The sequence below is a fragment of the Schistocerca cancellata genome, chromosome 4, assembly GCF_023864275.1.
Source record: "Schistocerca cancellata isolate TAMUIC-IGC-003103 chromosome 4, iqSchCanc2.1, whole genome shotgun sequence".
Lineage (NCBI taxonomy): Eukaryota > Metazoa > Arthropoda > Insecta > Orthoptera > Acrididae > Schistocerca > Schistocerca cancellata.
In genome coordinates, this window is record NC_064629.1 from 705,141,071 (window position 1) to 705,165,437 (window position 24,367).

Sequence of the window (24,367 nt, forward strand, 5' to 3'; positions counted from 1 at the left end):
AATTAGTAATAATTTTGGAAAAAAATTATAAAAATTTACACATGGCTTTGTGTTAAAGTGTTGGTGTATGTTTCCTTCTGCATGGGCATCACAGACAGTGTGATCAGAAGCAATTTTTCAACATCCAGATGTCTATGTATGCAGGGTCTGTTACACCATTTGCCACTGTTGACTCCTGCTATTGTTCTTTCACTATTCAACAGTCCTCCTTGTGATAACCACATGTTTATTGTGGTGCATTATTTCATAACAGTTGTCTGTTCTATAAACTGAAAACGTTATGGAGAAGAGGACTATCACACGAGGAGATAAGGGAATCATTTGAGCAGCCTTCTGATTCTGAAAACCCACCTGGTGAATGTGAATCTTCCAGTGATGACGATAATAAGGTTGATGTCACTGAAAACTTAGAACTACACAAAGAGGATGATCATGAAAAAGCCCTTTACAAAGATGAAGAAGAATAATTTAGTGCAAATTCTGCTGAGTGTGACTCCCTGGTTGTTGTTTTTTTTTTGTTTAAGGGTGCACAACTACAGTGGTCATTAGCGCCCAGACTAAATTATGAATGCACTGCGAGGCACAATGGTAAAACAGCAACTAAAAAGGACAACACTATAAAAGGCACGAAAACAGCATAATCAAATGTCCTTAGACAGGTTTGTCAAATGGATAAAACGAATAACGCGAGCAGCTGCTCCTGGGTCATCTGCTAAAATTTCATCCAGAGTACATGGCAGGCCAAGATCAATGCACAGTGTATTAAAATTCGGACAGGATGTTAAAATGTGGTGTACCGTCAGCAATTGCCCACATGGGCAGAAGGGCGCTGGCAGAGCCGTCAGCAAATGGTAGTGGTTGAACCGGCAGTGTCCAATCCGTAACCGGGCCAAAACGACCTTCTCCCGCCGAGAAGGGCGTGAAGAGGTCGTCCAAGCCGTGGGCAGAGGTTTCAAGGCCCGAAGCTTGTTTTCGGTAAGTGTAGATCAATCGGCTTGCCACAGCGATAAAATGTGCTGACAAATGACCCTGCTAAAATCAGATGAAGGCACACAACAAGAAGCTGTCTGAGGCTAGATGACCGCAGCCTTGGCCGCAGCATCTGCAGCTTCGTTCCCAGGGATACCGACATGGCCAGGAACCCACATAAAGGTAAGTGGAGAACCGTTGTCCGCCAGCTGCTGAAGGGAGCGTTGGATGAGGTGCACGAAAGGGTGAACCAGATACGGATCACCGAGGCTCTGGATGGTGCTCAGGGAATCAGAGCAGATTACATAAGCAGAATGTCGGTGGCGGCAGATGTAAAGAACAGCCTGATAGAGGGCAAATAGCTCAGCTGTGAAGACTGAACAATGGCCATGGAGCCAGTATTTGAAATTGTGTGCTCCGACAATAAAAGAACACCTGACACCGTCATTGGTCTTACAGCCATCTGTATAAATGAAGATCGTAGTAAGGAACTTCGAACGAAGTTCGACAAACCGCGAGCGGTATACCGAAGCTGGGGTAACCTTCTTTGGGAGCGAGCTGAGGTCAAGGTGAACCTGAGCCTGGAGTCAAGGTGGCGTTTGGCTCTCGCCCACTCTAAAGGTTGCAGGGAGTGGAAAATCAAGTTACCAAAGGAGGCGACGAAAGCGAACTCCAGGGGGTAGCAGGGCAGATACATACAACCCGTATTGATGGTAGAAAGAGTCGTCAAAAAAGGAACGATAAGACGGGTGGTCGGGAATAGATAATAGCCGACAGGCATACCGACAAAGCAGTATATCACGAAGACTCTTGACAGTACTAGTATAGAACGCTCTGATCGCAATTAGTAACCCCCGATGTTGTATAGAGTTGAGGCGGCGTAAGATGGACGGTCGTGCACAGGAGAATACAAAGCTCCCATAATCCAGCTTTGAGTGGACGATCGACCGATATAGGCGAAGTAGGATGGTTCGATCCGCTCCCCACGACGTACCGCTGAGAACACGGAGGACATTTAGGGTACGGGTACAACGGACAGCCAAATATGACACACGTGGAGACCAGCTAAGTTTCTTGTCAAATGTAAGACCTAAAAATTTTGTTGTCTCCACGAATGGGAGAGCAAAGGGACCGAGATGTAAGGACGGTGGGAGAAACTCTTTGTAGCGCCAGAAGTTAATACAGACCGTCTTCTCGGCAGAAAAACGGAAGCCATTGGCGACACTCCAGTAGTAAAGACAGTCAAGACAACGATGAAGACAGAGCTCCAGGAAACGTGTACGCTGCGCATTGCAGTAGATGGTAAAATCGTCCACAAAAAGGGAGCCTGATACATCAGCTGGGAGGCAATCCATTATTGGATTGATCGCTATGGCGAAGAGAGCGACGCTCAAAACTGAGCCCTGTCGCACTCCATTCTCAAGGAATTGGACAGGACAGAACCCACACATACCCTGAACTTTCGATCCACTAAAGCTGCATGAATAAAAGGAGGGAGGCGACCATGAAGGCCCAATGCATGCATGGTGCGGAGAATTCCCACTCTTCAACAGGTGTCTTAAGCCTTCCCCAAATAAAAGAACACAGCCCCTGTCTGGCGATTCCGCAAGAAGTTATTCAAAATGGAGGTCGACAAGGTAACCAGATGGTCAACAGCAGAGCGGCACCTACGAAATCCACGTTGTACTTTGGAAAGTAGGCGTAGAGATTCGAGCAGCCAAACCAAATGAGAGTTAACCATTCATTCCATCACCTTACAGACACAGCTGGTAAGGGAAATGGGTCGATAACTGGAAAGCAAGTGCTTTTCCTTCCCCGGCTTAGGAATCGGGACAACAATAGATTCGTGCCAACATGTGGGAACATGACCCTCAATCCAGATACAATTATAAATACGAAGAATAAAACCTTTACCCGCAGGAGAAAGGTTTGTCAGCATTTGAATATGAATAGAATCAGGCCCTGGAGTGGAGGACTGTGATCGGGCAAATGCACTTTCTAGTTCCCACATGGTGAATGAGGCATTATAACTTTCATGATTCGAGGAGAGGAAGTGGTCGCTCGGATACGTATCAGAAAGAATGTACCACTCAAACCGACGTGCAAGTTGGGTAGTACATATAGAGAGGTCTAAATGGGAACAGGTGTGAGTTGTGTCCGAAAGAAAAATAGGGGCACCAGTATTGAGACAGACAAGATTGAGGTGGTTGAAAAGGTCTGCTAACAGGGAGCCTCTCGGGCAGGATGCTGGAGAGCCCCAAAGGGGATGGTGTGCACTGAAGTCTCCAGTCAACAAAAGTGGTGCAGGTAGCTGAGCAATAATTTGCATCATGTCTGCCCTAATAACGGCAGACGACGAAGGAGTGTAAACAGTACAAATGGAAAATGTGAAAGTGGGGAGAGTAATTCGGATGGCAACTGCCTGCATATTGGTGTGCAATGTGATGGGATCATAGTAGATATCATCCCAGACCAGCAACATAACCCCTCCATGAGCCAGAATAACTGCCACATGGGGTAGGTCAAAACGCACAGAGGTATAGTGTGGAAAGTCAACACGATCACATGGACGTAGCTTCGTTTCCTGGAGAGCTACTACGAGTGGACAGTGCAAGCATAGCAGCAACTTTAAGTCCTCTTGGTTGGAGTGAATGCCACGAATATTCCAATGAAGAAGTGCCATCGTGAGAAGAAAAAGAAAAAGGAGAAGCAAGAAGGGGTCACCTCGAAGGCCGGTGAGGGCCTGGCTTCGAGTGAGCACTGCTGCTGCTATCAATAGGCGGAGAGTCAGCGTCCATTTTTTCAAGAGGTTCGTCGGCCACCATCTTAAGATGGTCGGGAGGGGGAGCTTCCTCTGCCGGTGAACGGCCAGATGTTCGGCTACCAGCAGTGCGGCCAGGCAAAACGGATGACGGCCTGGGGCGCAGGAGAAGAAACACGCTGTGGTGGAGAAGGAGAACTTTTCTTCCTATGAGCCTTCTTGGAAGGTCGTTTAGTCAAAGTACTGGTCGAAGGCTGGGAGTTCGGGGTATGTAAGGAGTCTTCACGGGACGGTTCCTTCTTGAAGGCCCGTGCATCTGACTTCTGGGTCAGAGTCTTGGCAGAAGCTGATGAAGGTGCTTGTGTCTTAGGGATGATGGGAGGAAGAGGAGACGTTGACCGGGTGATCTTAGCACTGGCCGAACAGACGACCGTAGTGCTGAAGGTCAGATTGCATGTCTGCGTCAATACTTCCCTGGTAGGGTGAGGAGAGCCGAGGAGGGTACTGCATTTCCCCGCTGGGAGCAGTGTGGGCTTCTTACTAGGAAAAAGCTTACGAGCAGCCGAGGTGGACACTTTCTCTTTGACCAGAATTTCCTGTATACAGCGTTCATCCATGTAGATGGGACAGTCGCGAGAGGACGCCGCATGGTCACCCTGATAGCTCACGCAATGAGGAGATGGAGATAGACAGTCACCCTCAAGGGCGTCCCTGCCACAAGTGACGCATTTAGCTGCATTAGAGCAAGACTGGCAGATGTGATTAAAACGCTGACACTGGTAACAGCGCGTAGGTGTCGGGACATAGGGGCAAACAGAAATAACCTCATAGCCCATTTTGATGCGCGACGGCAGCTGAACACTATTAAAGGTCAAGAAAAGTGCCCAGGTCGGACAAGGTCATTGTCTACCTTGTTCATGACTATGGACAGCCGTCACGCCCTGCTCAGCGAGGAAAGACAATCTCTTTGTCAGTCAATCCGTCGAGTGATCTAGCAGATACCACACCATATGACGAATTCAAAGTGCGGTGAGCCTCCAATCGGACAGGGAACGTCTACAGGAGTGTGGCCCAAAGGAGTTTTTGTGCCTGAAAGGTGCTCTCAGTTTCCAACAACAAGGTACCGTTATGCATCCTGGTACAAGACTTGATAGGTCCGGCTATGGCACCTACGCCCTTCTGAATAACGAAAGGGTTGACAGATGAAAAATCCTTTCCGTCCTCAGATCTAGAAACTATGAGGAACTTTGGGGCAGGCGGTAGTACTTTTGTCACTGGTGGCTGGTCAAGTTTCCGTTTTTGGGCAGAAGTCGAGAGAGAAGATGAAGAGAATACCATTGCGGATGAATCCCCCCATGATTGCCAGCGTCACCGATGGCGCGTTCCTTCCTTGTGGGGTCCCTCTCGGAGGGCGCTCCCGCCTTAGGTGAATGTTTACACCTCAGGTCACACCTCCAGAGAAACGGGCGGAGGGACCAATCGGCACGGTCGGAAGGTGTCAGCTCGGGTAATCACCCCTCCCCAGGCCTGGCCTTTACCAGGAGGTACGCACGGGCCCTACTTGTCTACTCAGGGCGGGGTATAACGCTTTACCCCGTCACCGGCTACGCGTGCGAACATGTGGATCAGCCTTCAGGCACGCACAGGGAGGATAGAAGAATAGGAAAAAAAAGGAGAGAGGGAGACAAAGGACAGACTGTCTCAAATGCCGAGGCGGAGACCATAAGGTGGACAAGAAGGCAAGGTAAAAAGTAAGGAAGACAGTGAGAGTGGGAGAAGGACAAAGAAAGGAACAAACAAAGGAAGGAAGAAACCACAATAAGCGAAAAACCAAAATGACCACAAATGTAAGTCGTTGAACCGTCCGTTTCCGGACGCAGGAGCAAACTACCACCTACCACCTTGAGGGGGAGGGACTCCTTTTAGTCGCCTCCTACGACAGGCAGGAATACCCCGGACCCGCAGGGGGGCCCGAGGGAAGTGTGATAGGATAGCTGTTAATTTCTGTATACATAAATGATCTGGTGGACAGGGTAAGCAGCACTCTGCAGCTGTTTGTTGAAGATGATGTGGTGTATGGGAATGTGCCACAGTTGGGTGACCGTAGGAGAGTACAAGATGACTTAGACAAAATTTTAGTTGGTGCTAGCTAGTTCTAAATATAGGAAAGTGAAAGTTAATGTGTATGAGTACGAAAAACACACCCATAATGTTTGAATACAGCATTAGTAGTTTGCTGCTTGCTACAGTCACTTTGATTAAGTATCTACATACAATGTTGCAAGCAGTATGAAATGGAATGAGCATGTAAGGATTGTAGTAGGGAAGGTGAATGGTTGACTTCAGTGTATTGGCAGAAACTTATGAACGGTTGGTTCATCTATAAAGGAGATTGCATATACGACACCTGTGTGACAAACTGTTATGTACTGTTCAAGTATATGGGATCTGCACCAGGTCAGATTAAGGGAAGACATCGAAGCAATTCAGAGGCAGGCTGCTATATTTGTTACCAGTACGTTCAAACAACACACACACACATTATGAAGGTGCTTCAGGAACTGAAATGGGGAATCCCAGAAGGGAGGGTGACGTTCTTTTCAAGGAGCACGAGTGACAAAATTTAGAGGAATGGCATTTGAGGCTGACTGCAGAACGATTCTAGTGCTGCAATGAACATTTCCAATAATGGCCTTGTAGATAAGATCAGAAAGATTGGCGATCATATGGAGACAGACACACAGTTGTTTTTCCCTTGCTGCATTTGTGAGTGGAACAGGAAAGGAAATGGCTAGTAGTGGTACAGGGTGCCCTCCACCACACATCACATGGTAGCTTGAAGAATATGGGTGTAGGTGTTACTGCTAGTGAACTTCTCAAACTAGCACTTCATATGTACATTTTGCTAAGGCTCTGAGATCGAAGTTTAGTGTGACAGTAAAGTCATATGGTCGCGTCTAACAGGTGCGTGTGAAATGAAGTTAATTGTTGGATGTTTTTACTGACAACCTGATTCTGCTGTGACAACTGCAGAGTCATTCAAAGAAGGTCTACGGTCAGCATTGTGTAAATACCCAGATCCTACAATACTAGTTGGAGGCGACTTTAACCTGCCACGTATAGACTGGGATGTCTATGGGTCCATTGTGTGTAGGGGGGAGGGGGCAGTACAGACAGACAGACAGTCATGTGAAATACTTCTGAAAATGTTTTCTGAAAATTGACTTCAGCAGCTAGCTTGGCAGCCCACATGCAATGGAAATATCTTAGACGTTATAGCTACAAACAGACTGGACCTTATTGACAATGTCAGTATAGAAATGGGGATTAGCAGTCATGTCATTATAGCAACTACAATTACGAAAGTTAATAAATCAGTCAAGAAGGCTAGGAGTGTGTTTCTACTAGATAGAGCACATAAGCAGTTATCAGCATCTCACTTGGACAGTGAATTGTTATCACTTAGTTCTGGTAAGATGCATGTAGAGGAATTATGGGCAAAGTTTAAGCAGATTGTAAATCATGGTCTGGAGAGTTATGTGCCTAGCAAGCAGAGAAAGGATGGAAAAGGCCCACCACGGTTCAATAAAAAAATTTGCAATAAAAGACATTATTCACCTAGTTAAGGGAGACAAAAATTTAGTAGTCATGGGGGACTGGAATGTGATCGTAGGGAAAGGAAGAGAAGGAAACGTAGTAGGTGAATATGGAATGTGGTACGTAATGAAAGAGGAATCCGCCTGGTAGACTTTTGCACAGATCGTAACTTAATCATAGCTAACATTTGGTTTAAGAATCATGAAAGAAGGTTGTACACGTGGAAGAGGCCTGGAGACGCTGGAAAGTTTCATACAGAGATTTAGGAACCAGGTTCTAAATGTTAAGACATTTCCAGGGGCAGATGTCGACTCTGAATACAATTTTTTGGTTATGAACTATCGATTAAATCTGAAGCAACTGCAAAAAGGTGGGAATTTAAGGAGACGGGACCTGGATAAACTGAAAGAACCAGAGGTTGTAGGGAGTTTCAGAGAGAGAATTAGGGAATGATTGACAAGAATGGAGGAAAGAAATACAGTAGAAGACGAATGGGTAGCTTTGAGAGATGAAATAGTGAAAGCAGCAGACGATCAAGTAGGTAAAAAGACAAGGGCTAGTAGAAATCCTTGGGTAACACAAGAGATATGAATTTAATTGATGAGAGGAGAAAATATAAAAACACAGTAAATAAAGAAGGCAAAAGAAATAAAAATGTCTCAAAAATGAGATCAACAGTAAGTGCGAAATGGCTAAGCAGGGATGGCTAGATGGCAAATGTAAGGATGTAGAGGCATATATCACTAGCGGTCAGATAGATACTGCCTACAAGAAAATTAAAGAGACCTTTGGAGAAAAGAGAACCACTTGTATGAATATCAAGAGCTCAGATCGAAAACCAGTTCTAAGTGAAGAAGTGAAAGCAGAAAGGTGGAAGGAGTATATAGAGGGTCTATACAAGGGCAATGTACTTGAGGGCAATGTTATGGAAGTGGAAGAGGATGTAGATGAGGATGAAATGGGAGAAATGACACTGCATGAAGAATGTGACAGAGCACTGAAAGACCTAAGTCGAAAAAGGCCCTGGAGTAGACAACATTCCATTGGAACTACTGACAGCCTTGGGAGAGCCTGCCATGACAAAACTCTACCATATGGTGAGCAAGATGTATGAGACAGGAGAAATACCCTCAGACTTCAAGAAGAATAAAGTAATTCCAATCCCAAAGAAAGCAGGTATTGACAGATGTGAAAATTACCAAACTATCAGTTTAATAAGTCACGGCTGCAAAATACTAACACAAATTCTTCACAGACGAATGGAAAAACTGATAGCCGAAATCGAGGAAGATCAGTTTGGATTCCATAGGAATGTTTGAACACGCGAGGCAATACTGACACTACGACTTATCCTAGAAGAAAGATTAAGGAAAGGCAAACCTATGTTTCTAGCATTCGTAGACTTTGAGAAGACTTTTGACAATGTTGACTTGAATACTCTCTTTCAAATTCTGAAGGTGGCAGGGTTCAAATACAAGAAGCAAAAGGCTATTAACAATTTGTACAGAAACCAGATGGTAGTTATGAGAGTCGAGGGGCATGAAAGGGAATCAGTGATTGGCAAAGGAGTGAGACATGGTTGTAGCCTATCCCTGATGTTGTTCAATCTACATATTTAGCAAGCAGTAAAGGAAACAAAAGAAAAAAAAATTGGAGCAGGAATTAAAATAAATGGTGAAGTAATAAAAACTTTTAGGTTTGTTGATGACATTGTAATTCTGACAGAGAGCAAAGAGCCTGGAAGACCAGATGAACAGAATGGACAATGTCTAGAAAGGAGGATATAAGATGAACATCAACAAAAGCAAAACGAGGACAATGGAATGAAGTTGAAGTAAATCAGGCAATGCTGAAGGAACTAGATTTAGAAATGAGACACTTACAGTAGTAGATGAGTTTTACTATTTGTGGAGCTAAGTAACTGATGATGGTCGAAGTAGAGAGGATATAAAATGTAGACTGGCAATGGTAAGGAAAGTGTTTCGGAAGAAGAGAAATTAGTTAACATTGAGTATAGATTTAAGTGTCAGGAAGTATTTTCTGAAAGTATTTGTATGAAGTGCAGACATGTGTGGAAGTGAAACATGAACGATAAATAGTTTAGATAAGAAGAGAATAGATCATGTAACTAATGAGGAAGTACTGAATAGAACTGGTGAGAAGAGAAACTTGTGGTGCAACTTGACTGGAAGAAGGGATTGGTTGGTAGGACATGTACTGAGGCATCAAGGGATCACCAATTTAGTATTGGAGGGAAGCGTGGAGGGTACAAATCGTAGAGGGAGACCAAGGGACGAATACACTAAGCAGATTTAGAAAGATGTAGGTTGCAGTAGTTACTCAGAGATGAAGCAACTAGCACAGAAAAGAGTAGCATGGAGAACTGCAACAAACGTGTATCTGGACTGTAGACCACAAAAACAACAACAGCAACAACAAAAAACAACCCAAACTTTTGTTAGCTGCAGAATCCTCAGTTCAAATATAATAAACTTTCTTGAGACCGAGAAGCATATGTCCACCAACCAGCATGGTTTTAGAAAGCAATACTTGTGTGAAACTCTGCTTGCCCTTTCCTCACATGACATACTGAGAACTATGGATGAAGGGCAACAGGCAGATTCCATACTTCTACATTTCTGGAAATAATTTGAAACAGTGCCCCACTGCAGGCTGTTAATGAAGGTACAAGCATATGGAGTGAGTTCAGAGATATTAAAGTGGCTTGAAGACTTCTTAAATAAGAGAACACAGTATGCTGATTTGGCGGAGAGGGTTGGCAGCAATCTGTGGTTGTTTGCTGATGGTGCCATGGTGTACGGTAAATTATAGAAGTTGGGTGACTGTAGGAAGATACAAGAAGACAATAGAATTTCAGTTGGTGTGATGAATGACAGCTAATCCTAAATGTGGAAAAATGTAAGTTAATTTGGATGAGTAGGAGGACTCAACCTGTGATGTATGGATACAGTATTGCTAGTGTCTGGCTTGACACAGTCAAGTTGTTTAAATATCTGGGCATAATGTTGCAAAGTGATAAGAGGTGGAACGAGCATGTGAGAACTGTGGTAGGGAAGGTGAATGATCGATCTCGGTTTATTGGGAGAATTTTAGGGAAACGTTTTTTACCTGTAAACGAGACCGCATATAGGCCGCTGGTGTGATCTATTCTTGAATACTGCTGGAGTATTTGGGATCTGTACCAAGTCGGAATGAAGGAAGATATCAAAGCAATTCAGAGGCAGGCTGCTAGATTTGTTACCACAGGTTCAAACAACATGCAAGTGTTATGGAGATGTTTCAGGAGCTCAAATGGGAGTCTCTGGAGGGAAGGCGACATTATTTCCGAGAAACACAATTGAGAAAATTTAGAGACCCGGGATTTGAAGCTGACTGCTGAACGATTCTACGGCTGCTAACATACACTGTGCATAAGGACCATGACGATACAATATGAGAAATTAGGGCCCATATGAGGCATATGGACAGTCGCTTTTCCACTGCTCCATTTGTGAGTGGAACAGAAAAGGAAATGACAAGTAGTGACACATGGTACCTCCGCCATGCACAGTACGGTGGCTCGCGGGGTGAAGATCGACAGAAAGCAAAGATTACTACTGGAGAGTGTACAGAGTCCAAGTAGGACACAACACAGCCTTTTTTACATGTTAGTGCTGTCTTCATCTTCCAGCACTACCCATGGTGTGCACATTTATCACTGAGTAATATCACACTACATTCAAACAGTTTGTCAAATTCATTTCCTGTCAATGAAGAAAACAATATAAAAGCTCAGTATTTATTGAAGGCTTTCATGATCAGATATCTTAGCTGCTGGTGAACCTTCCGGGTTATACGGTCGCAGTGCATGAAGCGTTTTTGTTCCTGACATTTCGTTCTGAGTTGTGTTGGAAATCTTCAAAGATGCTCCTGGTTCCACAGTCTCTAGTCAGCAAGAACCAGCAGAACCGGGGGCACTTTCGGAGATGTCCAGCACAGCTCTGGATGAAACGTTAAATAAGGGAAAGTTTCATGGACCACAGCTATACAACCCAGCAAACTCACAAGCTGCTAATGCATTATGATTATATAGTTTAAATAACTCTATATATAACAACCAAGACTTTGATAAAAAGAATATTGGAGTTGGAGGAGATGTAATATAAAATGTTCCTGTAATATCTTATTTGGCATTTTAACTACATCTGCAACTCTTATACTTATGCCTGTCAGTTGTTCACACTGTGGAAAATCATTTGCATATTAAAAAACTGAACACACTGAAATTTACCATCCACACCAAGAGTCACAGAATTGTTGCAGCTCCTTTTTCACACACTGCATTACACACTACAACTGCATAAAAATGCTATGCTACAGAAGTCCAGTACACACTTTTTATCCAAATCGAGTGTGTCTGAAGTGTATACCTCAAACAACATATACAATAATATTACTGAGTATCAGTACCGGAATGAAGTATATTTGAGAGAATTTTTTTTCTGAGATACAAATGCATAAACTCAAAATAAAATTAACAACTTACAACAATCTCAAAACATGTAATTTTTGTTTTATTCCCTAATTATTTGTGATTAACATACCTGAAGTAGTCAGGCTTCAGAATATGATCTGTGCGGAATGTTTCTGTAACATATTTGTGGAAGTAAGTCGGAAATGGTAACTCCGAATCTAAATCATATACCAAACAACGGTCATCTGGAGTGTACAGGAAGAGTACATGATAATCCTGAAACACATGGAAAATTAAATAAATCAAGCACTTTCAAACTCACAGCCATAAAAAATATCAAAATACGTCATTGCATTCCATCGTTAAAGGTCTGTTAATTCAAAATCCACTAAAATGGTTCAACCTTTTGTTGCTTCCATTCACAGATTTCAACTTTTGCCGCATATCTTTCACAGAAAACCACGCACATGATGTAGGTTGTGATGTTTTACATTTTAAGAATAGGAAGATCACTATTAGGAATACTGAAAGCCAGTAGCCACCTAACAGAATGCTAGCTTAGTATTAAATGAACAAACTTAATTTAATTTTTCCCGTCTGTTGATTTAAGTTATACGGATATTAGGTTACACTTGTAAAAGCAGCTTTGCTTTTCTTCTTTTGTTGAATGTAACTCTACAAATTATTTTTCATTTTTAGTTACACATGACTGTTTCTATGTGACACAGAAATTTATAACTTTCCTTTGTAAACACTGTACATGACATTTTTGTATCTTTTGTACAAATAATATGTGTAATTTTCATGTCATTTTATCTGCATTTGCAACATTCAGTTATGACCTGATGGTGACCAAAGAAGCTGAAAGCCAGCTTATGACCTACTAAATATAATTTTGCAGAACATTACGAAATAGTGTTCCTCTCTAATACTGCTGTCATGTTCAGCCAAGTACCAATAGAAATTTCTGTTAATTTTTCAAATTTCAATTGTTTTCTGATTGTTACAAAATGGGCAGTTTCAAAATACAGATAACAGCATTATTTTTTACAATATGGTCCAAACTAATTTCATTTAAAATTAAACAGAATAAATCTTGTTGCCCTCATGTCACAGACATTTGTGAAAAAGTGTAAGGAAGTAAATGATAGAGAGATAAAATAATTTTTCCAGATTATTTTATCAAGACTAGTCAGAAGGCCATTTAGGACAGTGGGTCATTTTCACATTGGTAGGAAAGTAGTAGTTGTGGTAGCTTTATTCATCCATAGATCTCTTTTTACAAGGATATAGGACACATCAAAGTATTTACAAATTTAGATCAATTTAAAATAAGCTAATTCGTATACATATATATTTACAGACTTCTAGTTAGAGACTATCATTAGATTTACTCCTGGTATACTTTTTTTAGAAATAACTTATTAAATAATAACGCAACTTCCCATTTGCTATCCTGGAAAACTGAGTCAGCATCTCTCCATAATGAGTGAGATGTTGAGCTCAGAAAGAGGAATACGTGTTAGTCTTGTGCTATGCATCGCTTGGGGTAAGTATTTCTAGAAGGGGGTGGGGGAAGTGAAGGTGTTATGTGGAATGTTGGATATTTTGTAATCATCATCATCATCATCATCATTATCATTATTATTATTATTTATTTATTTGTATAACATTTTTTATCAAACCCCTACTCTGTTTTAGCTAAGTAATCCTTTTTAGCTGCCTTTTAAATAAGTATATTTTGGCAATTTCTTTAATCTCTTTTGGTAATTTATTGTATAGTTTTATTCCTTGGTAGAAAATGCTGTTTTGAGTTTTATCTTTATTTTTTTCTTGGTAAATGTAAGTAGAGTCTATCTCTTGTTGCATGGTCATGGACAGAGCTGTTTGTGCAGTAATCACCAATGTTATTTTTGATGTGTACAACTGACTGGTAAATGTATTCACATGGAGCAGTTAAAATCCCCATTGTTCTGAACAGATCTTTACAACGAGCTTGGCTATTATTTTTGGTTATAATTCTTATGGCTCTTTTCTGGAGTTTGAAAATTGTGTTCATTGTCATTTTTCCTCTTCCAAACTGAAATTCATGGCATTAGTTTTCTTTATGTTCAATGCGACTTTATTACTTATTGACCAATCATAAATTTCTCAGAGAGGTTCATTTGCTTTCTTGGCAAGGAATTCTCTTGTTTTCTCAGTGACTATAATATTGCTGTCTTCAGCGAAGAGGATTTTTTCACCATGAGTAACACTACTGGGAAAGTCATTGACGTATATCAGGAACAGTATTGATCCTAATATGCTACCTTGCGAAACACCTATATTAATGTAGTTTGGTTCTAAGAAGTGTTTTACTAAATGTTTGGATCTATTTGAAGTATGTGTTATCTCTACTCTTTGTACCCTATCTGTTAGGTATGATCAAGACCAGTTGTTAGCTACCCCTCTTATTCCTAATGCTTCTAATTTATTTAATAGAATCTTGTGGTCAACTGTATCAAACACCTTAGAAAGATCCAAAAATATGGCTGTGACACACTCATCTTTATCAAGAGCATCAAGTACAACTTTTGTAAATTCTACTACAGCTGACTCCGTATTTTTGCCACTTCGGAAACAAAACTATGATTTGTTTGTAACAACTACAACTTAATTTTATGTCACTGGAAAGATAAAAGAATCACCTATGATATAAAATTATTACAATGCTGGAGTCATGCATACAAATATAAACAAATGCCAAATGAAAGTCATTTCTACACATCTATTTTTTCTAAATTTCAGAAACTTTTTCACCAAAAATCACAAGTTTCATCTCAATGTTTGTTTTGCATAACGCCTATTATCAAACTTTTCAATATAATAATATTTAATGACACAAATCTATTAGAACATAAAAATATAGTTGTTTCATTTTGCTGCTCTTAGCTAGAGTACAACAGATGATCTGCAATTCAATAAAATTGCATTCATAACATTTTAGAAATTGTCCATACTTTTAAACAAGTTATCAATGGAGAATACTGTGTCTGAACCAAAAGTTTTTAAGGAACCTGTGCTTGTACCAGGAGGAGGCTATGTCATTAAAATATTTTCATAGAAGGTCCAGCAAACATCAGCATGAAATGGCCACAAATAACTGAGGAAGGTCCCCGTGGTTTCATGAATTTGAACTCTGCATCTATATGTTTCTCACTGAACTAAAAAGGTGTGCACATAAAAAGGCAGGTGGGAGGATGACACACAGTGGCAAGGAGTAGTACCACGTGACACTCCAGTCAATAGGGTCTGCCATGTAGCATGCTCATCAGATTGCGTGTAGAACATTTAGTACTGACTTTCATATTAATTTCAGTATGAGGAGTTTACTTGGCCACACACTAATAAAATATCATAGACCTTAAGACACCTATGGATGCAATCAAACATCACCCAAGTGGTGGTTGATTCTGTTAAAAATAATTTCTCATTCCCTAAGAATAAGATTACTGCATATGCAAAACAGGGTAAGCCTTCATTCCCACACTTAGGACAGCCGCAAAACCAGACCTGGTGTCTCACCCACTTAATCATACAGTCTATCCACTTCTTCCATGTGAAGATTTCAATATATGGTCATGGCTACAGAGAGCCTAATGCCAAAAGAAGACTGAGAAAGGCATTATCTTTTCAATTCTCTCATGGTGTGATCCTGTGCCATTTATCTCTTGTCCTGAAAGACATTACACAATAACTTGCTATTAGGTTACCATTTATCATCTGCCTGAAAATGTCAGACAATGTTGACTGAAAGAAAGACATCCAAGTGAGAGCTTAGCATGGTGAAACTTGTTATACAGTCATCTGGTTAAGGTTGTATTTTAAAATCGGAATCTGCAACTAGGGGCTGGTAGAGCACATTAGAAACCTCATCTGCTATTCCAGTTATTTATCTATTCCACAGTTTTCTTGTAACATTAGCATTATTGATTTGAAGATGGAAATATCTGTAACAGTTGCAGGGAACTCTAAATCATTTTGGTAGCGAAGACAAAATGTAAACACACTATTACATGGAGCAAGAAGAAATCAGAGTGCAAGTTCCTGAGGCTCCATCTGCATTTATACTTCTCAAGCCACCTTACAGTGAGTGGTGGAGGGTATTATTGGTACCATTATCACTCCCCCCTTCCCTGTCCCATTCACGAAAGGCATGCAAGAGAATAACTGTCAGTGTGCTTCCATATGAATTAATTTCTTCGATTTTCTCATTGTACTCATTTCATCTTATGTTGGTATATTTACAAATTTCATAATATTCGTAACATTTAAACTAATAACCTGTTTGCTCAGATCATAACTATTTGATATTCAACAGTCAACTCTCTTTTTTACAGAAGATTACAACAAAAGTTAGTATCTCAGGAAACTAAGCCTCTGCATTTAATTTGGTAGACTATTTGCAACAGCACGTTAATTGCGTTTCATCAGTAAACTGTACAGAGGTGTTTGAAGCCACACTCATTTCACTATCACAAAACCTTATTGCACTCAATAATTAACCTTGTCTCAAATGCAGTACCTCACTGTGAAGTAACCACAACGAACATTACTCTCAATTCTTATTTCCTATAAACACAGTTGTAACTGAAAACACAATACCTTTACTGGCCATGTGGCACACCGTAAGTCAAAAATTCCCTTAGTTATATCAAACATGTATTTCACTTGATCCAGTTGTAACTTACAGAACTACCAAGAAAATTGGAAATCAGTCTTTGCTTATTTCACTGTTTTGGTGTCTAGCTACTGATACAGTGTCACAATTCTATATCGGTAAACTTCACTGTAGTCCATTTTTTACTCTGCCTGTAATGACAATTTCTGCCATCAGAATGGTGCACTAAACCAGAAACAAGAGCTGCCACAGCTTTATTCTAAGAAACTTTTTCCCGTCCGTAAATTTACTATGAGCAGTTTTACTTTTGATTTATTTGTTATAGTAGTAAGAACACATATTATACTCAGTACGAATTACTGCTGTGAATGACACAGGTATTTTGAAATAGTTTTAACACTTGTAATGCAGTCAGAAGTATCAATGGTTGATGTCATGATAAGGAAGAATTGCAGTGAACAGAGACCGGCACAGTATCTCCGGCCAGCATGTCATCAGCAAGCCAATTTAAGGAAAAGTGGGCGCAGGCCCAGTCTCACTTTTGTCCACTACATAAAGAATTCCTCTCCACAGTCAACTGAAATATTGATGGTAACTCTGCAAAACATGGGTTATTCTTTGGACTCATTTTAACTGAGCCTGATTAGAGTTTAATGCTGTCTACTATTTCTGTTAATTTCTACTTCAGTTGACTGTAACATCATTTGGCTAAGTGACAAGTCTAAGCCTTCCCTACAAGTTTGTCACCACAGTAATTCAAATTGTGCTATTGCCGATTATTTCATCAGTAGTCCTGGACAATTCACACGAACAGTAATGCTTATGAACAATGTGTCATTTATTGTGTGTCCAGTGTAAACAACAAGTTTTACTAGAAGACTTTTGCGATTTGAATTGGGGTCTATAAAACTGGCCAAGCTATTCCAGCTTTCTAGCCCTTTAATGACAAATTTGAGAATTGGGACATTTACCAGAAGCATTTTGCACTACACTTAAAACAAGTGATTACCTCGTACAGAAACTGGTCACACTGTCTGAAGCCTAAGAGTTACCTGTTTCTGACATTTATGTTTCACTGACAGAACATTTTCCTACTAAAATGCATGTGACAGCAGCTCGATTCGAATCTGCATCATAAACCATACTCTGAAACATATGTTTAATGAATTTCATCTCTTGAAGGAATTACAGTATTTATGACTTAATTTTTGAAAGTTCGTAATTATTCAGTATAGTGTATTATATTACTGATATAAGGAAAACTGTAGACCAGTTTTTGTGTTCTGATGAGTCTCCTGTACATTAAGTCAATGACGAAGTTGTTTGTTACTAGACAATAAACTTCTGTTCTCTTCTATTCTATTGTAATATGATGCGTGAATTTCCATTTGCTTGTGGCCGGTTACTCATGGGAAGTTTAATTAGGGATGTGGTAATTTGTCTTGCCCCTGGTAGAGGTACACACACACACACACACACACACACACACACACACACACACACACACACACACACACACACACACAAGCCTTACATCAGATGTGTTGTTGGCAGAGCTTTCACATAGACTACACTTTTGATATTTCCCAAGCTGCTCAGCAGACTTTTAGCAATGTCTTTTAAATGTCTAAAATGGCCCCAGAAAGGCCTGACAAATTGCAATGGAACTTCTCTGCTTTTCCTGAAATGATAAAACATATTGCACCTTGTAGCAACCCACCTGCCCCGTACTATCCACCTTGTGAGATTCAGAGGTGTCGACACGACTGTTTTGCCTCTTTGTCCTGATTGTTTCATTTTATATCCACATCAAAAGTACTCTCAATAGGATGCCACCTGATGTATGTATGAATGAATGTCAAGAGTCTGACAGGCCCCAGCTGCATGTCTCTACGAGTCAGATCAACAACGTAACAGCAAGTGCTTGTGCAGTGGTTCCACGAAAAATACTGTTACAGGGTGTATACGCTGACAAGAAAAAAAATTCCCGGATTTCGCGGTTAAAAATACACTTTCTCCTGGATGAAAACACACTTTTTTGGAAAGATTTTTGATGTGCAGCAACATGTACGCTGCATATTTTCGTATTACGAAAGTATAAATTCGAATTCCACCAAACACCGCATGTTACTTTCCGAACCATTGTAATCGAGATTGCGATGTGCTTTTGTAAACCAGTCATAGCTCATGTCTCGTGATCTCACCAGCCAATGACAGCGGATATTCAGATCCCAGGACACATGATGGAGTCAGCTAGTAGCAACATCACTGTTAAGTAGTGTGGATACACAAACAGGAAAAGTTAATGTTTTAAATTAAAATACATAGTGTTGCTACAAGAAAAGCAAAGCTTTCACATATAATATTGGTCTCTAAGGTTAATAAGCTGCAAGAGAAGCTAAGCTTTCACATATAATGTTGATATTTTTTGCGCATGTTGCACTTTAAGATAGAGCACACAAATGTGCCAGGAAAATTTTTAGCAGAGTCCAGTGACTTGTCCTCAAAGTATTCCACAAATAAATTAGCTACCGCAGAGGAGAGCGAGCTTCCCGTAACATTACATCTATATGCCAATAATAACGACATGAATGTCTCATCTTCTGGGCTCAAAATACTTCTAAATGGCTTGTCATCAAGTGCTCTGTGATTTAAGAAATTCATCGTACATTCTCGCACATAGTTCAACTTGCATAAAAGGAAATTTACTTTGAAATTAATGCTTTTCAAACCACCATTCCCAATATTTTCCCGCAACCTGTTAGAAATAGGCTCATTTCAGCAGTTTTAAGAGAGCACCAGATAACAGGCGCCACCGCGCTTTGGCAGCTACTATGACGCAGGAAGCCCGTATGTTCGTACGTGTAATACATTAAAAGATCTTACATATGTCATAAAAGAAACAAGACATCAGAGGATACTCCATGAGCATTGGAATTTCGTGAACCATACTAAAATGGCACATTTAAAGTGCACTCTTAAGGAGCACATTCATATATCCAGATTCCCAATGAAGTAGGCCTTGACCTGATATTAAGCTTTTCAGTGTGGGTTTCGGGATGTAAATTTTCTTGGAGGACCAGTACTGTATTAACTCATTTTTGATTCTTTATTATGGCATAATGCCATATGTGCTAGAAGATGAAAACGTGCACTTGAAATGCAGCGAGCAGTTGAAATTAGCCAATAGTATGGAACTAAAATTCGTTTCAAACATATTGACTGCCTTGTTCTACAAGGCGATTAACGCATGACTGTCAGAAAAGTGGAAATAAAATAAAATCTGAAACTAATAACATGTATTAGTCTTCCGTAATTATGTGAATGTACATTAATTCCCTTGATAGCTCCCGGCCACAGAAATCCATTTAGTTTTCATTTGACGCAAGAGCAGCAAACAAAGAGGAAGCAGCAAAATCACTAAATGTAAACACGGGTCACGTGGAGACTACCCACTTCCCCACTATAACTCAGACTGCTCTGTACATCAGCCCCAGATCTACAATATTTCCAAACCAGGGCAATACTAAGATTTTTCCCAGCTGCATCTAGCTGCTTGCTGTGACTGCTTACACAGCCAACAGCCACATTTCTGTGGCCAGAAGGGGGAGAAAGTACAACTCATACGCCACTCAACTGTGCATGCACATGAGCCCGCTCGTAACTGCTAAAACGAATCTAATGTAAACAGTTGTGACGTCACCCTCATCGGAGGCAATTTGTTGTTATTAAGCATTGCATCGTCTTCCTATAGCCTTTGACACATTTTGCTGTTGGCAAACAGCTTGTATGAGCACTGTGTTTTGTTGTTGCATATGGCACATTTCCTATGCAATTTATGTTTTATTTTGATATTTTTTTCTTGTTCTATTGTTGCAGTATTATTCTGCAGTAGCAGGACACAGTAATATCCTTTGTTAGAGTATCGATTCTTACCCATTTTTATTTCATAAGGGTGTGTGTCCGATCAATTAATTTATGTACTTTAGTATTAACACCCTGACCTTAGATAGTTTGTATTCCTGTACAATGTGTAACTACTATTAAATCAATATTTTAGATTCTTCTTCTGAGGCTGGGGCAGGGAGACAAGGGGCCACATGTCATACCACCAGTGCTGACTGTGATGTCAGCCCTGTTTCTGCAGCACTTCCCAGGTCATCAGTGAGCTTTTCCCAATCAGACTGGCCCAGTTTTACATATAGCGGATCTAGGAGGCAGCTTGCTCTCACTATTACTGGCCTCTGTACATGTCCAACTGATCTTGGAGACTGAAGTTTTCTGCTATGTGTGCCCCAATGTTGGAACTCTGCTTCCCTTCTTTCCAATAAATCACTATGCTGTCAACTATGCCTTCATCTTACTACTCATGAAGTCACAGCCTATCCTGTCACCCACACACCTAGCTTGGACATTCAGTACAACAGAGTCAGAAGTGGGATTAAATCTATAACCTTTTAGCTTGTTCTTTGCTACTAAAGTACACCCAGGAAAATACATTCACACCAAACACACTATTTTTTTTACAATGCAAGAGCATGCTGGACAGCCCTTTTGCATCACCCTTTCAAAGCCCTCTGATTTCACTATGTCACGCACACTTGTGTGAGCCCTGCAAGAAGTAATCAGTTCTTGTTTCTATGTGGTTGAGGCCATTTGGCATAGTATCGTGCTGTTTGCTGTTCGAATTTGTCAGGTATGACACTGCATACAGGGACCCCATCTTGTGTGCACGCCTCGTGGATGCATGTATCAGACCACCAGGACAGCTAGCTGCCTGCCAGCCTGTTTGCTGTAAAGGAGGGTCATGAGGTTGTTTCTCACTGTCACAAGTTGATTATGTATCGCCAGCCGACTGTGCTCCGCCACATCATCCTCATCCCAGCCTGAGAACATCCATGAGTGATTAACTGTCATTATTCTAAGCCACCTTGATTGCTGAAGCTTCATTTAGAGCTTAACAGAGTAATGAGATGAAGGTTGGCTATATCCACCTTCATTGAGGCAACATTTGCTTGACAATATTTGTCTATTATAATTATTAGTGATTTGTTGTCTCGTGTAGCTTAAGTGTGGCACTATGCTATTTATTTTATTATTCTATTCATTGTGTAAAAGACGGGAAATTTTTTAGAATGTAACAAAGAATGGTTAGGAATAAAGCTCAGGGAAAAGATGCACATTGCCCAAGAACTTTAGTTGTAAAGGGAATTATTATTGTATTCTGGATGAGGCAAATATAGATCACTCTGTTGCAACAGAAAATTGCTGCACTCATGTCAGAAAGCCAACAATGGAAAGAAAGTTTAAACCAGGCAGTTGCAACTGCAGCAGCATCTAATGAGGACAAAAAGATGCAAGCCAATCCCCCTATAGCAACTGTGTCAAACCCACAAGCACCTGTGGCAATGGTAGTTAATCTATTAGATGTTTCCTTGAGTAATTTTGTACATTCCGTTTTAAGGAAAGCTGAATGAAAATTTGCACACACTTCTACAGAATATTAGAGATGCGAGTCATTTGTATGCACGATGGAGAGAGTTTCAATTGAATATCACACAAATTGTCTGGTGATGCCAAGAGCTATGTTGAGTCAGTAAATCCACTCAGAAAGGCTACCTCTTCTGAAATGCTTACACATGTGTTGGTGTAATGTTTCATCAAGACAAAGCAAGTGTTAGTTTTTATTGGGATAAGTTATGCATGTTGAGGAAAAAACCTGCCAAAGACATTTTAATCATTTGCAGACAGAATGCCACTAACACAATGATAAGAAGTTGCACAAGGCATAGGTGACCACAACTGATGGCTTTGTAAAAAGGATTGATCCTAGAATAGGAAATGAAATAAAAGTTGTGTCTCCTAATACCTTACAAGAAAGAAGTGGTACAGCAGAGGCAAACCAATCTGCAACAACTGGAAGCCGTGAGACTGATGCACGCCACTTTTTCGTAAGTGGCGCACCAAGTAGTTGTGACCGATGACTGGGACACCGTATGTATGAGTGTTTCAGAGGGATAGGACATAGGTAACAGGCATGTCATAGGCTATGATATGAGCAAAATAGGAATTTACAGGGTGTTAGAGTTCGCTGCAAAGGTAATAATAGAGGCCAAAATGCAGGAAACGCATTGGGAGCCAGAGTAGCCACTGCCCCCATCTCCCATTGACTCAGGTTAATCTGGTGAGGAATCAAGAATTAGGAAACATGGTAAATGTGATGATGACAGGAGAATTAAATGAGAAGAAAGTGAAGATACTTTTGATACCAATTATTATCCCACCTCACCAACAGGCATGCCTTGTGGCAGCATCACATCACCTGAGTCGGTTAGGAAATGAAATAATAAACCCTGTAGACTCACAGAAGGTTAATTTGAAGATTCATAAAGAAGTATTGGCACTTACAGTAGTTGTGCTGTCATGGGAAAATCCAGGTTTTTAACATGCTCCTAGGGAGTGATTTCTTGCACTGCATTACTGGTGCAGTTGACTTTGGGTCGCATAGTGTCTGAATAGGTGACCAACAGTCCTATTTGGCAGAGAGAGTACTATACAGGCACCTGAGAATGGCAGGAAAGGACCTGTCCTATCAGAGGATTGATGCACTCCTGTGCTTAAGTCAACTGACTATGGAACTATATCAGGGTGTATACGTGGACAAGGAAAAAATATTCCCGGATTTTTCCCGGATTTCCTGGTTAAAAATACATTTTCTCCCGGGTGAAAAATACACTTTTTCCACGTTAAGTGACAGTATACTCTTCCTCGGCACTATAAAACTCATCAATCCTTTGAATGTTTATGGTTTTATATACCGACGTACAATTTCCCGGTACTTTAGAAAACGAAACTCAGGGGGGAAAAAACACGTTTTGAAAGACCTTTGATGTGCAGCAACATGTACGCTGCATATTTTCGTATTACTAAGGTATAAATTTGAATTCCACCAAAAACCGCATCTCACTTTCCGAAGCACTGAAATCGAGATTGCGATGCGCTTTTGTCAGCCAGTCACAGCTCATGTCATATGATCTCGCCAGCTGATGACAGCATAAGATCAGTCTTAAGTAGCGCGAACACACAAATAAGTTAATGGTTTAAATTAATATAAATAGCATTCACATATAATATTGGTCTCAAAGATTAATAAGCTGGAAGAGACGCTAAGCTTCCACATATAATGTTGATATTTTTTGCGCGTGTTCCATTACACAAATGTGCCAGTGAAATTTTTAATAATGACGTAAATGTTTGATCTTCTGGGCTCGAAATTCTTCTAAATGGTCGTCCTCAAAGAGTTGATTTTTAAATGAGAGTCAAACGTTTTGTGATTTAAGAAATTCATCGTACATTCTCGCACATAGTTCATCTTGTGTAAAAGTAAATCTGCTTTGAATGTAATGCTTTTCAAACCGCCATTAGCAATATCTTCCCACGACCTGTTAGAAATAGGTTCGTTTCAGTAGTTGCAAGAGAGCGCCAGATAACAGGCGTCACCGCGCTTGCGCAACTACGATGACTCAGGAAGCCCATATGTTCACATGTGTAAAAAAGATCTTACATTATGTCATAAAAGAAACAAGACAAAAGAGAATACTTCAAGAGCGTCTGAATTTCGTGAACCATACTGAAATGCATAATTCGGCTTAAAATGCACATTCGTATGAAAATCTTTTTAGAGTACCAATAGGGTATTATCTCATGTTTGGTTCCTTATTATGGCATAATGCCATACGTGCACTTGAAATGCAGCGAACAGTTGAAACTAGCCAATAGTGTGAAATTAAATACTTCATTTCAAATAAATTGAGTGCCTCAGCAGAAAAGATTAATAAAAGCCTATTCTCTTTAGCAAACCGGTAAAAATAACTTCATTGTTCTGTAAGGCGAGTAATGCTTGACT

At 40.6% G+C, this 24,367-nt stretch overlaps 1 protein-coding gene across 5 annotated transcripts in view; it reads right to left on the reverse strand.

Moving 5' to 3' along the window:
* The window catches only part of LOC126183672 (protein N-terminal glutamine amidohydrolase), an 80,278-nt gene that overhangs the window by 22,685 nt on the left and 33,226 nt on the right, over positions 1-24,367 (reverse strand). For all 5 annotated transcript variants that reach the window (XM_049925831.1, XM_049925832.1, XM_049925830.1 and 2 more), the window contains exon 3: positions 11,932-12,077. In XM_049925831.1, coding sequence (XP_049781788.1) covers positions 11,932-12,077 — 146 coding nt within the window. The remainder of the gene's footprint in view (positions 1-11,931; positions 12,078-24,367) is intronic.